The sequence below is a fragment of the Camelus bactrianus genome, chromosome 15 (assembly GCF_048773025.1).
Source record: "Camelus bactrianus isolate YW-2024 breed Bactrian camel chromosome 15, ASM4877302v1, whole genome shotgun sequence".
Lineage (NCBI taxonomy): Eukaryota > Metazoa > Chordata > Mammalia > Artiodactyla > Camelidae > Camelus > Camelus bactrianus.
In genome coordinates this window covers 64,376,491-64,393,964 of record NC_133553.1, presented here as the reverse complement: position 1 = coordinate 64,393,964, position 17,474 = coordinate 64,376,491, and the positions used below count along the sequence as shown (strand labels likewise).

General features: G+C 48.8%; 1 protein-coding gene across 1 annotated transcript in view; it reads left to right on the top strand.

Annotated features, from left to right (window-relative positions):
* Positions 1–16,440, top strand: part of TGFA (transforming growth factor alpha) — a 105,392-nt gene extending 88,952 nt beyond the window's left edge. Inside the window, exons 4-6 of the mRNA XM_010963724.3 lie at positions 7,566–7,715; positions 10,519–10,628; positions 12,446–16,440. Of these exons, the coding sequence (XP_010962026.1) occupies positions 7,566–7,715; positions 10,519–10,628; positions 12,446–12,453 (268 nt within the window). The 3' untranslated portion in view covers positions 12,454–16,440. The remainder of the gene's footprint in view (positions 1–7,565; positions 7,716–10,518; positions 10,629–12,445) is intronic.
* The last annotated feature ends 1,034 nt before the right edge of the window (positions 16,441–17,474 follow it).

The following is a 17,474-nucleotide window of genomic DNA, read 5'->3' as shown; positions in this document are numbered from 1 at the left end:
GCAGGTGGAAGATTTCTGGTGGGGTGGGTGGCTCTCTTGTCCTCTTCAGTCTGGGCCCCAAGCCTTGCTCTTGTATCAGGGAGGTAATTGTCCATCCCATTTACACACCATTACTTGTTGTTCATCATGATGGCTGGCTGCCTCTCCCACTCACACTGTAAATATTACTATTATTAGCAGTAAGCTGTCAGGAAAAGCTGTCACCATGTGCCAGGCAGGGCTCCCAGCACTCCACGTACAGTGGCTCACACAGCCCTCACAGCTCCCCTCTCAAGTAGGGATCTTTGCCCTTCTAGTGAAAACGAGAAAGCTGTGGCACAGAGACGTGAGGTGACTTGCCCAGAGTCCCAGAGCCAGTAAGTGGCAGAGCTGGGGTTTGCTTCCATCCATTCCAGCCCCCAAACCCACGTTCTCAGCTGCTGCCCTGAGGGCGCTCTGCCTCGGCCCCACAAAGTTCACCTCAAACAGCTGAACTCCTGTTTCCAGGAAAGGTGTTGGCGCCCTTCCCCTGCAGGTAAACCTCCCTCCAGAGGAAGTTCAGGGTCATTCCCAAGCTCCCTGCCCTGAGCACAGACTCTTCCTGTTGCCCAGTGCCGGGCCTAGAGAAGCCACAGAGACACCTGCAGCTTGGAGAAGCCAGCCGTCTAGGGGAGGCGAGGCCAGGCAAGCCTTTAGCATCTCTTTACCTCAGTGTCCCCACTGGATCTTGGGGGCCCAAGGGTGGTATTCAGCCCACAGGCAGTTTCATGTGGTTGTAGGTAATGAGCTGCGTTGTTCTTGGGTGGTTTCCATCAGCCGTCCGCATTTTGGAAGTCAGGTTTTATACCTCCAAGCAGGTGTTCCCCTTTTCTGGAATGTGGTCTGCCCCCTCCAGCTGCCACCTCTCCAGAGGTGGACGTTGGTCCCCGGTCACCCTGTGGCCCCCTCTGTTCCACTCACACCAGCCTACTTTGCTCACTGCTGCCAGTGAGCTTGCAAGCTCAGTGAGGGCAGGACCATGCCTTGTACCTTTGGGTATTTACAGAACCTAGAAGAATGTTCTAATTCATTAACTCCCACTGGACCAGAAACTCTGAGTCTGTGCCGAGAAAGCCGAACATTCTGGCCCCGCTCTTAAGAACTGCCCCAGCTTTGGGGAATAACACACTCATTCTAGTCCATAAAACGGACATACTTTGAGGTGAGGCCACGTCAGTCATGTCAAGAAAAACCCACAGGAGCCCAAGGTTATAGTCTGAAAAGAGGGAGCTCTTTCTAAAGCCTTTCTTAAGCCTTTGTTTTCCAGAACAATGGTGTTTAGGGTTCTAGAGAACTATAATGACATCTCACACTAAAATCTTGAGGTGAAGAGAAAAAGTTAAAAGAAGTAACTAGTCAGAAATCATCAAAAGTACTGAACATCATCCTGAAACATTTATGCGTCAGGTGAACCTTGGGTTGTATATTTTAGGTCTCCCTTTAATAAACCCCTGCTAATAGCCAACTACTTCAGAAAACAAATGGGAAAAGAATTTCCAAAGGCAGTTAGTAAAACCATAGAAATGCAAGGTTAGGACTCCCAACACCATTTTTCCCCTGAGGCAGATTCTGCAAACTGTTGACCTGCTGCCCGCACAAACCTTCAGACAAAGGAAAACAGTGGAAGGAAGCCACCCGGGTGACAGGGTTGAAGGGTTCCAGTGTTGGCAGCCAGGGGCGACCCGTTGAAGTGTCTCACCTGTCCAAAATGCTCCCCGGTGACTGAACTCCCTGACTTAACTTTCCCACAGCAAAGTGTGAAAACATGTTGCCATCAGCCAAGGAAAACATTCCACATGGCTCTGGCCGCGGTACCTTCCAGTGGGATCTGAACAGAGGCAGACACCCAGAGAGGAGGGACCGTGTGACTGAAAACGCAGCTCCCGAGAGACCAGGATTGGGAGTGGTTTTCTTGCTGCTGCCTGAGCCGCTTTGTCTAGACCTACTCTCATCTCAGCAACCAGCAGGTGCTGGGGTGTAGGGGTTGAGAAGTCAGGACATCACCCACCCCCGAGTCTGGAGAAAGTGCATGTCCTGCCCCCACCAGAATTAGATACTGGGGTTCACATGCCGGGAAGAATAATGCAGCTAAAAGCATGGATCTAGAAGTCAGATAGTCTCTTATATGAGTGAATTAGCACCATTAAGCCTGTTTCTTTGTGCATAAAATGGGGATATTACTATTTCTTAGGATTGTAATGAGGACCCAGTGAACATAAGGCATATTAGAGCTTTTGCTGTCCAAGACAGGAGCCACTGGACATGTGTGGCTATTTAAATTAATTCATTTAATTAATTAAAATTTAGTTTCTCAGTCTCATTAGCCACATTTCAAGTACTTGATACCTCTAGGGGGCTAGTGGCTACCGTATGAGACAGCACACATATAGACTTTTTCCATCATCACAGACAGTTCACTTAGACACAGTGGAGAATATTTAAGCCCAGTTTCCAGCAGCGCATAAGAGCAGCCGTCACCAGCACCTTCACCATTGTCACCAGCACATCGTCGCCATCATGACAGCTGAAGGATGTTGTAAGGTCCTGCTGAAGGAGCAGTGAAAGTCAGGGAGACCACGGAGCCCAAGGCTGTGGGTTCCTTCGGATCAGAGGAGGAGCCCTTACCCCCTCCAGCCCACTCCTCCCCAAAAGCCCGAGGCAGAAAGGTTATAGGACTTGGTGAATTCAGCTCTTGAGGCCAAGAATGGGTAAACCCAATACAGGTGTCCTGTGACTCAGTGTCCCCACTACCACCCCAGCCCGGTGGATTTTCTCCATGTTAAGGGCAAGTTGGTGTAAACATATTTCTAAAACCATTGTCCCTGGTCCTTGGTCACTCGGTCCTTGGCCCCCATATTAAAGATTTTATCTTGGGGCCTATGCCAAACAACTTCGCTAAGACTCAGAGCACTAGCCTCCTGTTGGAGCGTACATCGTTGTTTATGAAGACAGTGTCTCTCAAGAGCCTTAAAAATGCTCGCATTCTTTTATTTACATTTTAGCACTCATGTAGCCCTTCCTTTGTGTCAGATATTTCTCGATGTTAACTCATTTAATGCTCATAACTCTATGAGGTTAGCTTTATTACTATCATGTCTTAAGGATGCAGAATTAATGGCCCAGAGAGGTTAAGTAATTAGCTCAAGGTCACACAGGCATTAAGGGGAATGGGATTCAAACCTATGACATTTGGGCTCCAAAGTCTGTATCATGTTGTGCCCACTTATGGGATCCTATCCTGAGGAAGTAATCCCAAACGCAAACAAAATCTGTACACAAAGATAATCCCCTGGTGTTATTTATGATAGCAAAATTGGAGATAGTCTACGTGGTAAGGGTTCAGTGAAGCACACCGTGTACATGAATTACTGCGCAACTATTTTAAATGACTTCCACAGTTTTTCTAATGACGGAGTTAAATGGTAAAGAAATATTAAGTGAGAAGTTGATACAAAATTATATTTTTTAAAATCTGAACTATGTTAAAAAAATACACAGAAGTAGTCCAGCAGAAGTCCTTGTCATTCAGACCACCGCTTGAGGGGGTGGGATTTGCAGCAATGTGGGCTTCCTTTCCTTCTTTCATTTTCTTTCGGTTTTATTATAATTTATGTACTTTCCAATTTTCTCAGAAATATTCTTTTTCTGATTGGGGAAATTTTTCCTTAAGGAAAAAAAAACGCTTATAGGAGCACAGCTCTACATGCATTATCATATTTCTTCAAAATTTTAAAAGACACCGTGAACCAGGCACAAAAGGGACTTAGAGGAAAAACTGAGCAACAGACAGGACTGGAAAGCCCTAAAGCTATCGGCAGAGGAGACAGGCATATCACTGGTAATTTAAGTCTTCTTGTTAAAACGGAGAGGGGAAGAGGAAGGTACAACTCTGGTAGAGCGCATGCTTAGCATGCACGAGGTCCTGGGTTCAATCCCCAGCACCTCCATTAAAAAAATAAAAAAATAAACCTAATTACCTCCCCCCAACAAAAAAATAAACAAATACATTTTTAAAATTAAAAAAAAAAATTAAGTTACATATTTAAAAAAAAGAAAAGAAAACGCAGAGATGCTTAAGCCACAAGCTGTAAAACAAGGTAAGTAGCAGCCGGACCTCACATGCGGCTGTTACTGTTGGGATTAACAGAGATCATTCTGGTAGGAGGTTAGCATAGCCTTTAATAAGATGATGTTGTAATTAGCACGAGGCTCCCACTGTTTTATTTAAATGGGGTTTCTTAGAGTCCTCAGCGTTGATTTGTTAAGTCATAGGGTTTCAGAACCAAGCCATTAGGGAGATGTTAGAATCCTCCTCTCCCAGGGCCTTTGGGTGAGAGCAGGAACATTGCAGGCTGCGTGAAATTGCCTCCTGGAGTGCCCCTTCCATAGCCTGGACCTTTCCTGAGTCTCTATGCAAATTCTCATCACACTCCCCTTCCCCATGAGGAAACGGCACTGACACCCAGCTATAGAGAAGTCTCATTGGCTTGGCTGCAGCTCCTGGTTAGACATGGAACAGTCCACCCCAAAGCCCAGGCTCCCCACCCCGCTTCTATTCAGTGGTTCGCCAGAGTTTTTGTAGAGCTAGGTCTTGTCTACAGAAGCATGGAGCTGGCCTAAGGTGAGGCTGGAGGGAGGGGCAGTCAGAGAGGTGGGTGTAGTCCTGAGGGCCTTCCAAGGTTAAAGACATCCATGGAAAATGGATGGAGAGGTACCTGGGAGAATGAATGAGTGAGTCTGTTAATTACATCTTGGAGAACGTGGTCTTTGAGATGGAGTCTGAGGAAGAAAGTGAGGAATCCTATTCCAGGCAGAGAAGGTAGCAGGAGCTGAGATGGGCAAGGGCGGGGTGGGTAGTCATTCACTCATTAGGCAGCCGTGTCTGAGCACTAGTTTATTTGACATTACAAGGTGGGAGGGCTTCTTGGGTTGCTGGAACCTAGGTGACGGGAGATAAAGTGGGGGGGGTGGGTTAGGGTCCTGCAGAGAGAGGTGTTGGATACCAAATGGTGGAAGCCCACAACCCAGGAGCCATCTGGGTGCAGGGTGAAAACTCGAGATGGGCTGGAGGAGGGACCCTTAGCAGGGTTCTCTTTAGACACAGAAAGCTTCAATGTACACATCACCTGTGCCTGTTGCTTATCGCCTCTAAGTCTCAAGTTCAGTCCACCATCAGCTTCCCCTTGGTGGGAAGGGGCCAGTGTCTTTGTTTTCTCCCCAACCTACAGGGTGAGCTGTTTCCTGACTTTCATCTTCACATAATTTTGTTATTAAAACCAAACAAAAACAAAAAACAAAAAACAAACCTGCTTCTATCCCATAGCACTCGGTTGTCTCCCTCCCAGCCCAAGTCTGAGGGTCTGTGTTCTTATTCACATTCTGTGATCCAGATCCTTTTTCAAGCAAAGTCTTCTTTCCAGAGCTCCCCAGTCTTCCACTCTGTTCCTCCTCCCCGGAGGCTGCTCTCTCCTCTTCCCGTCTACAGAGAAACTTAGATGGCATTTAACCTCCCAGTTGGTCTTCCCCAGCATCCTTACTTAAGACTGCAAACCCTTTGCACCCTCATTGAACCTAAAACCTCAAATCTCTTTTACCCTTTCAAGATTGGAGGCTAAACCAAAAGGCCAGATTTGATCAAGAGCTTAATCTGCGGCATTCTCATCTCAGTCCCCAGTTAATAAGCAGGGGCAGCAGCCCTGGTGAGTGAGAGAGAACCCAGACTCGGGTCAGCAGACCTGGGAATGAATTTCTCTCTCTTCCCTGGCAGGGTGGGCACAGGCAAGTGACTTGACTTTTCTGTGCAAAGATTAAATGAGAAAATGTGTACTAAAGGTAAACTAACCTTTAACAGATAAGCAAGTGCTTGAATTCAAACAAAAACAAAAACAAAAACCCTTTAAATAAGGTTCATAACAACTGGGCTTTGGGGAAAAGAGCACCAGTGAAAGACTTTTTCATTAAGAGGCATTAAAGACAGAAGCTCGTATGCTGGTATCCCAGGCTGTAGCCTTAAGCAGCAATTTTTGCAGCATCTCCTATTTACCATAATCTTAAACCCATACACTACCTGTTCCTTTAACATTAAAATGATTAAATTTTTAACATTGAGCAAAACATATGCTCCAGGAGAATACACGGTGTTTATCCTGTGACTTCTGGCATCTGGGGTCTAGTGTCTGGAATCTGGCAACCCAGGAGCACAAGTTCAAGGGAATCACAAATCAGCACCCCTGGGGCTAGCCCTGCACGGTAGCAGACACACCAGGACCTTTAATCCTCCTTCATTTTCCTTGTTCTTCAAAGCCCTTTTAGTCTGAAAGTGAAGGTGACAGGCTGGCTACTTCCTCAAAAGGTAGACTCTACAAAACAAAAAAAAAAAGGTTTAACTATCATTGTCAAATCTGGGAAGGAAAACAAAAGTTTAAATACAGTGTGTGATGTTTGGTGCCAGACTGCTCCTCAGGGAAGTCCCCTGTGGGAAGGAAGTCACTCAACCTGAGAAGGCAGCAGAGATCAAACATTTTCATTACAAAAAGAAAGTCACCCCAGACAAAGGGACCTGATTATAAACTAAGTCTCTTCTATTGAGAAGAATCATATGCTTGGAGGGGGAAAAAAGTACCTGCATCAGAAAATGACCGTCACTTCCTTACGACTAGAACATGCCCTGAGGAATCACCGTGCAGGAACCACTTGTGGCCCCCACCCCAGAATCTAGGTAGGGGGAGTTTAGCATAGGTGAGAGCTACGTGGAAGAAGCACCATCAGCCATCAGCACAGAGGAGGCTGTTACTGAAATGATTGACGCCAAAGAGCCTCTGAATAGTACCAATACCAGTCATACCATCACCGTGTGTCAGTGTTGCCCTTTACAGGTTACATGCATGTTCATAAACGTGAATTGTTTTGTGTCCTTACTAATCTTCTAGTGGAGGGAGGCCGGGTGTTGTTGGAAATGAGGACCAGGGTTCAAAAGAGATTGGTGGCTTTTCAAGTCTTACAATTGCCAGATGGTGGTGCTGGCCGCTCCTCTGCCACATGCCCCTTGCACTGGACCACCTGGTAAATGCTTGTAGAACTAATTAAACTTGAGGAAGATGAAGAAAAAGCAAACCACAGTCTATGTCTCCGGCTGGCTTAGCATGTTTTCTTTCTCTCATCACTAGAAATTCTGAATACATACATTTAGTTTAAAAATAACCTAGATTTTTATGAACTGCCAAAATGAACTTCATGTCATAAACACATTTGCTGCCTTCCTCACTCCCCCAGGATCTGGCATGGTAACAATAATAATGAAGTGCTCCAGCAGCACTTTTCCTCCTCAGATGATAAGCTGATGAGTTACCCCTTCTTCTCCAAGCAAGAGGTGCCTGTGCAGGGTAGTAGGAGCAATTTTGCTGATGCCTTTGCCTCCAATAGCAAAAGCTGGAGGGTGCCCTTTGGGCTTTTCCTAGGACTTGGGTCGCTCCGGCCCCGACTTCTTAGAGGGGTGGAGAGAATGAGGCTTCTGCCCGAGAGTGTGCTGACATCCCTGTCTTCCCCAGCTGCCATTCTGGGTACGTCGGTGCGCGCTGTGAACACGCAGACCTCCTGGCCGTGGTGGCTGCCAGCCAGAAGAAGCAGGCCATTACCGCCTTGGTGGTGGTCTCCATCGTGGCCCTGGCTGTCCTCATCATCACTTGTGTGCTGATACAGTGAGTCTTTGCTGCCTCTGAGGCTGAGTCCCCCATCTGCCTGCCCCACCAGGGCTATCTGCAGCGTGCCCAGATAACAGGGCCGCGCTGATGTCTGATTCGTGTTAGCAAAGCAAAGAGGAGCTTTGGTGACAGCCAAGCTATGTAAAGGGCACGCATGCTGGGAGGTCCCTAACAGAGGATCTGTGCCTTGCTGGATGCCAGTGCAGGGCCAAAGTTGCTCTCTCCGTGCTGTGGGCTTGGAGGCTTCACCATTGTGATGGGGATACGCAGACTTTCCAGAGGGAACTAGAAACGGCTCCCAGCCTCCTGTGGGCAGTAGCCACAGCGCTTCCTCTCTGCAGAAGGCACTTTGCAAACCCTAAAGCCACGGTGGCTGTTACCACAGGCCTCCCCCTTTCTCTACTTCTCTGTCCTCCCCTCCTCCTCCTCCAAAACTCACTGTCTGGCATCTTCCAGGAAGCCTTCCTGAGCCCTAGACCAACTGAGCCCCTTTCCAGGTGTTTCTTAGCCCCGTTTGCTCGCCCATATCTCCCGACTGGACTGCTCTGCAACAGGAGAGACCCTAGGGTTGTATTTCCAGCATCTGGCCAGATTTATTTCCTGGAAATATCTGGAGACATCTAAGTCACAGAGCAACCCTCAGAAGATGTTACCTAATTGGACACACACAAGGGATTGGCAGAACAGCCAAAGGCTGCAGTTAGATCGGTGCAGAGTAACTCAAGGTGGAGACAGTAAATGGACGGGCCCTTTCTGGCCAGGGCTGGAAGGAACAACCATGTGTTACTGCGTGAAGCCAGACTTGAGCCCTCTGAGAGTGCCCAGGGCTTTAGATAAATAAGAGTCTCTGTCCTGTTTTTTTATTGGTTTGTTGCCATTGAAGTATCTCAAGCCCACGCTCCTGGTTCTGATAATGAACGGAGTGCCCCTGGGAGCCCCAGCTTGGTGACACTAGCTACAACCTGCTCATGTCCTCCTCCTGAATCGAGGCAGCATTAAGGGGTGAGGGCTGGCCTCGCCTTCCCCCGTTTTACTCCCGTGTGTCTTAGAAAAGATGTGTGCAGGTGGTGGACCTGTTTTCAGGCTGGGGCATAGCTCAGGTTCTGCCACTCATGGAGACCCTCCCCCACCCCCACTGGGGCAGCAGGAGCAGCCAAGGGACCGCCGGCTTTGACTCTTATGGCTGGCTGGCTTAGTGTCCCCACCTGTCACTCCCATAGTCCCGTTTCTGTGTCCCAGCGCCTCAGGAAGAATCCTAAGTGCCCACGTGGGCCGCCCCAAAGGGACAGGAAAGTTAATTTTGCTATATTCTCTGAAGACAAGACTAACCCAGGATACCTGGGCAGCCTCTTCCTTCCCAGGGAGGCAACCATCCCACCTCTCCTGTGTCCTTTCCAAGCCTACCCTTGCCAGAAATCAAGTTCAGAATCCCTGATGCAGAGACTAAGTCCTCAACCTGCCTGGCGCTGGTTGCCCAGGCACTGGATCCCTCCTGAATGGCAGAGTTGCTTGGGACCAGCCCATCCCATGCCCGAGGGGTCTAGAGGCCAGGATCCCACTGCCCTGGGACACACCTGCTTGGGAAGCTCCTGGGGCGAGCCCACCTGGCTAGTTGACTGCAAGGCAGCCATCATTGATAGATCTAGAATCAAGGCCTCTCACATGGGGTGAGCTGGTCCCAACCTGGATTCTGCAACTCAAGAGGGACCCATGCTGGGGCAGACTGCTCTGGCCACCCATGGCAGAAGCAGTTTGGGCAGAAATGTCGCAGGGTTCCTTCTCAGCTCTGCTGCCCAAAGATTCGGTGGCTGCAGTTACCTTCCCAGGGCAGTGCCGAGAGAGAGGGGCTGGGGTAGGGATTGTGAGATGACACCAGGCACCAAGAGGGAAGCACAGCCACCAGATTGTTTCCTCATCTGTTTCTGGGCTCGTGGCAGCCAGGAGACCCCTCCCAGCCCCAGTCAGTGGGTGTATAGGTTCTGTATACGTTAGGGTTAGAATGAGTGGAAACAGAGTCCTCCATGGTGTCCCAAGGGAAATAGCCAACAGCACTCTAGCGAATTAATGTCTTATTCAGGGCTTTCTTCTCTGCCCTTCTCTTGGGTTCTCTGGTTCTCTTTTCGTGCTAACTCTGCAGGCTGTTCATTGCTGCCCACAGAAAGAGGCTGGAGCCCTCATGGCCCTAATGCTTCAGGACTCCGGGTAGCAGGTTCACTGAGAGGATGAGTTGGCCACAGGTAGAGAATGTTAGTCCTCAGAAAAAAGATTCGGAGCCACGGACATGTGTGACTCACTCTCTCATTCCATCCATGGGTCCATCCAGCACCCTCTGCCCCGCGCAGTCCCTGCTTTGCTGCTGGCAATTCCTGATGGATGACCCCACTCCATCCCAAGCCCTCACGGCCCTGCCAGCCTGAAGTGGCTGCTTTGGCCCAGTCCTGACAGCAGTTCTGGGGCTATTGCTATGTTTCTGGAGTTACCCCACTGTTGCTTTATGGTGCAAGCAGCCGGTGGATGACTGGTCCTCTCTGACAGCTGGGAACCCAGTGCAGAGCCGCCAAGTGGAGCTGGTCCTTTGCGGTGGCCAACAACAGGTCCTCTCTTGGGTGACCAGCTCCTGTCCCAAAGGCCACTGCCCTGCAAAGCCCCCAGCCCCCTGCTGTGTCTGTCCCTCTGGAGGCCCCATGGGAAGGCAGTGTCAGAGCCCAGCACTGCCCAGCAGGCCCCTCGGGTGGCCGCTGCACCAGCTGGGCTCCCCTGCCAGGCTCCCGCACAGACCGTGTTCTCTGCATCTTTGCAGCTGCTGCCAAGTCCGAAAACACTGTGAGTGGTGCCGGGCCCTCATCTGCCGGCACGAGAAGCCCAGTGCCCTCCTGAAGGGAAGGACTGCTTGCTGCCACTCAGAAACAGGTAAGGGGCCGTATCGAGGCAGGGCCTTTTTCCCCTGGGAGACACTATTGGGTAGAGAAAAGGACCACCTTCTCCAGGTCAGGACAGAAGTTCTTGGAGGATGAAACAGAATGAAGGGAGGAAAAGAAGAGGACATTTATCCTACCAAGTCACGTTTAGCTTATTCTAGTGTGTATTTTACTCAGAAGAGAGCTGTTTTATCCTTACTGGTGACTGTGTGACCTTTAGCAAGTAACTTAACATCTCTGAGCCTCAGTTTTCTCTTTAAAAAGATGTGCAAACTGAGTAAGTACTGATATAAAGTACCTAGTAGAGTGTACCGCAGACTGTAGACATGCAGCAGATGTCCATTCTCCTTCCTTGAGAAATCATCTCCCCTTTCCCATCAGTGAAATGAGGGATTTAGCCTACATAGAAGGTCTCAAAGGACTCTGAACTCTTAGAATCCTATGATCTTCATTTAGTTTACCAATATCCCTGAAAAAGATTGGATGTCTGGACATGAGGCCAAACCCACGTCTCAGGAGCCCTCATCTGGGCATCACTGGCCTGGGGCTCCTGGAATCAATTAGCAAATTTACCCCTACAAGCTCTGTGAAGTCGCGCATCATCAAGTGTTTCTGGAATGCTGGTGTGACCAACAGAGCCCGTCATAAACTTAGAGTTCCTTCTTAGAAAGTGGTGGGTCAGGAGACGGTCACCCCAGGCTCGTCCACCTGGGGGTGTCCCACTCTGGTAAACAGTCTGCATTCCAGAAATTTAGAGTTGCATGGAGAGGGCCGGAAGAAAAGCAGCTGGAAAGCTGGACCACTGCCGCGTTCATTAGGGCTCCTGGGAATGTGACCTGGGGGGAACCGAAGGCCTAGGAGCGCCGTTTACTTTGTCTTCATCTCAAGAACCATTGCCATTATGTGTGAGCGGCTCTTTTAATTTAGGAAAATGCTAATTCATTAATCCTCATAGTAGTATGGGTAAACTGACTCTGCCAAAGGCCTGCTTGGGTTCCACCATGAGTCCCTGGGGGAGCCGATGAGCGCCAGGGCCTCTGAAGGCCCCCTCACATCTCCTCCACTACCTCGAGGAACCATCCCTTGAGCTAATGAAGGAAAATATTTTTACTTTGTATTTTAGCACCAATAGAAAAATTGCATATGCCTTTTGGAGAAAATTTATAGTAGATCTTGTACCATTGGTCTGCACCTCAGCAGAGTCATTTAGCGCAGAGTAAATTCCTTGTTAATGTTACTTCTCTCCCTACATTTGAGAGAATGTTAGCTTTGAACCTGGGGATGGGTCTGACCTTCCAGATAGATGGCCACCAAGGCTGAAGCCCCTCTCCTTCAGATGATGGGTACCTTCCCACCTCCAGAGGAACCACGGAAGGGAGCAGAGCAGCAAGATGTCCAGGCTGGGCTGGACTCAGGAGCTGCTAAGGGACTGGGTGCACACTGCCTTGCCGTGACCTGCACAGAGGACACCCTCAGGGCCCACCTATTGAGAAAGAAGGGGGATCTGTTCTTGTATGGCCTCAGGAAGCCAGTCTGCTGCCAGAGCCCTGGACCAGCTCACGAGCTCTGCCCACTAAGCTACCCCTGATGAGGGAACTGGCCGCAGACTGGGCTGAGTCACTGACAGCGCAGTTTCAGGAGCTGCTGCCCCTGCAGCTGAACCGGCAGGATGTGGACTTGACTGCCCAGGGGAACCTGGTGACTTGGGGACTTTGGCTGATGCCTCCCCAAGTTTCAGTCCCGGGCCTGTTCTCCCAGCCTGGCTGGGGTCTGGCCCGCGGAGCTTAACCTGTTTTTCCTTCCTTCCAGTGGTCTGAAGAGTGCAGAGGAGGAGTCCTGCCAGGTGGACTGTGGCAGCCCGATGAAGAAAGAACTTCCTGAGGACGGCCCGGCCAGGGCTGTCTGGGACGTGCCAGCAGGCCTGTCCTCTCTGCCCGCGATCGACTCTGTGGGCTTTTCGTCTTCCGTGGGCCTTCCTTCAAAACTCTGTCCAGAACTCTGTCTGCTTGGCGTTATTCGGTGTGACCTGGAGAAGAAATCAGCGGACCACAGTTTAAAGACTGGTCAAAAATGAACGGCAGAGGGGTGGAGCCGCCGTTTACCTAGTTAGCGTGTGCGTGGGCATCCGCATCGAGGCATGTGTGGGTGTGTTCTGCCCGTCACAGTTGCCAGGCTGTGTTTCTTTTCACAGCAGTCTCCATCCTGCCCCACACCGGAGATTCCTATCGTATCGTTGCAGTTGTTTCTTATCCGCTTATGGGGGAAGAAGGTGGAGAAAACAAAATCGCCTTTTGCTACGTGAAGTCATCGGCAAGGAGGAGCCGTGTCTGTCCTCTGTCCACGAAACCCTCAACCAGCCCGGTGTCTTCCACGGACTTGTGATGTTGAAGATCGTCCCAACCCTTCGCCACCCTTGGAGATAATTTCTTATTTATGAGACAGATGATAGTTTTATTTTTAATCTCTTAAGTCAATGTAAAAAGCATAAAACCCGTTCAGACTTCTACATTACTGATGTATGTATTGATGGCTGGAAAGCTATACTGATTAGAAATGTCTGGTCTCTTTGGGACAGCTAAAGCTTGGGAAAAGCCACCCAGGATGGGTAGAGATGGGAGCAGAGGATGAGTTGCTAATGAGAGTTGCTAGATCGGGGTTCAGAGGTCATGCCATTTAATGCACAAAGCAGATGGATGCTCCAGGGTACATTCCCGTTGAAAAGTTAGCAGATCTAGCAGTGGAGATCTGTCACCTTGTCAAGGAAGAGACAGAGGGCCTCTGTGGGCATCCACATGGGGTAAACACAATACTCACTCCACTGCTCTGGTCTTCAATGTATTAACTTTCTCGTGAGCCCTCCGAGAGCCTGTTTAGAAATAGAGTCTCAGCAGAGAGCCACGGGCATTTGGGGCTGCGTCCATGGAAGAGGGACCAGTCACTTATTTTTCCATGTTGTTGCTTAGTTGATTTGTTGCTTTATTTCTAAAAGGAGAAATTTAACTTTCCTATTTATTTTCAAGTATAGGAGAAATAGTCCAATGATTTTTTTTTCTTTTCCATTCAGGATGCTGGTTTTATTAACAAAAAACACTAAGGAGCCACCACCACTGTGTGAGTCTCACTTTTCCCTGAGAGATGGAGAAATTGTTCTCCTGGGCATCTGGGAACCTTCAGACCCAGTGGGCTTGCCTGTAGGAAGCTTCGATCCCCTCCCACCACATGGCGGGAGCTCATCCCTAGAAATTATCATTAAAATTTGGAAACAGGATAACAATGAAATAATACGCAAACACCTTACGTGAGGGAACTCTTTATTCACTGATATTTGAAAAATGGAAGAGGTCTACCTGTTAACCCTTCAGTGCACCTAGCTCTTCACATCATGAAAAGGACCTTTAAAATATGTCAAGTTGGCTTGAAATTTCTATCAGGTAATTTTGTCCTCCCCTGATTCTTCCTTCCCAGGCTGTCAGTTTCAATGAATTTTCTCTGTATTTCTCACAACTGGGACAATTACATGACCACGTCCTACCTTTGGCACTTTTACTAAATGATGCTGCAGCCGAAGCACCAAGAGCAGAGGTGGGATCTGCTCACCAGCAGCAGGCCCCCAGCGGTGGAACTGACACAGCTCTTGGGGTTCAGTCATGAAAGAACACAGGCTTAAGTTTGCATTCCCGGTCCTACCGCAGTGAGTCTGGGAGCTGAGGCTTCACCATAGCACGTTGCTCAGAGACCGATCCAATTGACACTGGTTCGTGGACCCCAGTTTGCACTCACTCTTCAGAGACTAATGAAAGGGGAGTAGCAACATTCGCTTTTAACTTGAGATCACATTTTTACTTTAGGACAATCTTTCTTCCATCTTTTAGAGACTATTTGAGGTCTGGTTGCCTTTAAAGAATAGGAACTGATGTTGAGAGTGTCTTGTGGGGCTTTCTTCCCCTGATGGATGGAAGGATCAGTGTCTAGTCTTCAGGCACACGAGCCTTTGCAGAGGGGTGAGAAGATAGGATGGAAGCACAGGGAACCCTGCAGGGACTTCAGAGGGTCTGTGAATGTTCTAGTCCAGCAAGTCACAGTGCCGGTGCCCCCTTCCTTGTGCCTGTACGACCTGCAGCTAATGGGCTCAAATGTGTGCCTCCCTAGAAGCGCCTCTCAAAACAGTCTTCTGTAAACCAGGAGGTCTGAAACGAGTTGCAAGCAGAGGCTGGGGTCAAGGCAGGCCTGGTTGGACCCTTGTCCACACCCCAGGATATGAGAACCTTTTCTTTAGTGATTTCTTTTTAAGAAATCAGATGGCCAACAAGCATTGGATTCCTGTGCCATTTCATGGCATTGGTACTTCTTTGGTTCGTTGTAAAAATGCCCACTTTTCAGGTTAAAAACCATCTTCTAATCAATCTCTGTAGGTTCCCCATGTTTCCTTGCTTTGTAGAAAGCCAAGTTTGCTGTGATTAGGGACTCCTTCTCAAGATCTGACCTGGTAGGTAGCCACACACCTGTGCGGTGGGGAACACAGCTGTTTCTAAAGTCTCTCTCAGGACAAATGAAAAAAACCCTAATTTAAAAAGAGGGGGCTGGAGTATAGCTCAGTGGTAGAACACCTGCTTAACACGAACCGGGTTGTGGGTTGAATCCCCAGTACCTCCGTTAAAAAAAAAAAAAGAAATAAGCCTAATTAACTCCACTCCCCCAAATAAAGAAATAAATAAGAATAAAAGTGGGCTTCTTGTTAAAGCTGCTACACAGTTTTAAAAATGAGTAAATCTTTAAAAATTTTAATAGGGGGAAGATGGTGCTTCCAAATCTCTTCCGGAGCCTGGATTCTTACACTGGTCTACAGGCTGTGACTGCTTTAGGCACCCTGGCAGGAAGCGTTTTCTCCTAGACAGAACGCTATACACCAGCCAAATCTGAACGTGACGCGTGTCACCAAGCAAATAAGAGCCTGCCACCATGAGCCAGCAGAGGAGGCGGGCAGAATGTCCCCAGAGTCCATTTTCCCAGGAAAGGAGAAGGTGGAATTGACATTCCCCCACCCACACTGGTCAGGGAGGAGGTGCGTTCTAGAGCTTCCTGGGAGCCTGTTCTGTGCAGATGGAGGAGTGTCTGGCATCGTCAGGTTGCCCAGGGCCAGGCTACCTCAGTGCACGTGGGCTGCTGGCCACTCTTCCAGGCAGTTTTGGCAGGAACGGATCAACGAGGCTCCAGCACTGCTCAGGAGACCCCGACCCCTTAGGAGGATCTTGGCTTTGCTTTCTCCAAGCCTGCTCAGCTGAGGAGGGAGCAGGGGGATGATTCAAAAGCCCAGGACCAAGGGGGACATCACAGAAACAAGTTGGACACATATTTGTTCTTGATGTTCTAACATAAGACCTGTTCTCTGTAGCCACTGATTTTACCAGGCTTTCTAAAAGATCGAGTGGTAAACACACACACAGGATTGAAACCAACCCCTCTTCCTAGTGTAATAATTCACTGAAGTGTTCAGCTTTTCATTATCTTCATTATAACAAACCTGATGCTTTTTTTTTTAGAACTTGTTACTCTGACTTCTGTATATGTTGCACTGAAAAGGTTAATATTTAATGTTTTAATTTATTTTGTGTGGTAAGTTAATGTTGATTTCTGTAATGCATTAATGTGATTGGCAGTTCTTTTCCTTAATATCTGAATTATACTTATTTAAAGAGTAGTGAGCAATAGAAAATGCAGTTGTGTTTTTCAGTAACGTGTATTGTTGTTCAGTTGTACTGTACCCTGTTTGGAAGGATGAAGGAATGAACTTTTTTTTCCCTAAATCAGGACTGGAGCTTTTCTTTCATGAGATTGGGATATTACCAGAGCACATTAAGAGAGTGTGTGCTGGGAGGAGGGTATCGTGCGATGGCAGAGCGCATGCTTAGCATGCACGAGGTCCTGGGTTCCATCCCCAGTACCGCCTCTTAAAAAATAAATAAATAAATAAACAGGAGAGTGTGTGTTAATAGCCGTGACTCTCCAAGCTGGTCCCCAGACCAGGAACATCATAATCACCTGGGAACGTCTGAGGAATGCAAATTTTCAAGCCCCGCCCCAGACCTTATTAAACTATAGAGGTGCCCCTGCCCCCTCCACCTTCCAGGTGATTATATGAAACATGCTCAAGTTTGAGAACCATTGTGCTGTAGGACTCAGCAAAGGACAAATTTGTGTGGGGCTACAGTTTTTAGGAAAAGCTTTCAAGAGGCTTTTCAGAGTCACTGAAACTTAACACAATTTACCCCTTAGTATTCAAAGTGAATGGCCATCGGACAGTACAGTCTCAGAACAGGGCTTATGTTTTTCTGGATCTTCTCTGCTGAGCCTCGTGGAAGGAAAAAAACAGGCCACCCCACCCCGACTCACACACCCCCGTTCCCCACTAACCAGTTTCTCACTGTAAGGAACTGTTCTAAAATTGTCCACCCGGTTCTTACAAGCCCCGCTGCACTTGAGTTCCCATTCTCTGCCCTTCTAACCCGCGTGCGGACTTCACATGTGCCACGACGTGGAGGAGCAGCAGGGAGGGAAATAGATGCTGGAGGGTGTGTGATCTTGGTCCCGAGGAAGGGCTCTCCAATAATGACACCCCCAGGGCTAGATTCCCGGGGCCCCTACCCACCAGCTCCAGCTCTCACCACACTTCATTTACACCATGTCCTCCCCCTGTCCCTTCTGCCCTGGGGTGGTGATGGCTTCCAACAGTTGCTAGTTTTAATGCTGCCAATCTTGCCTCCCCCTCCCTCCCATCCACCCCCACCCTTGCTTTTTATTTTCCAGGAATGCTTAACCAGAGGCTAAAAATTCAAATGCC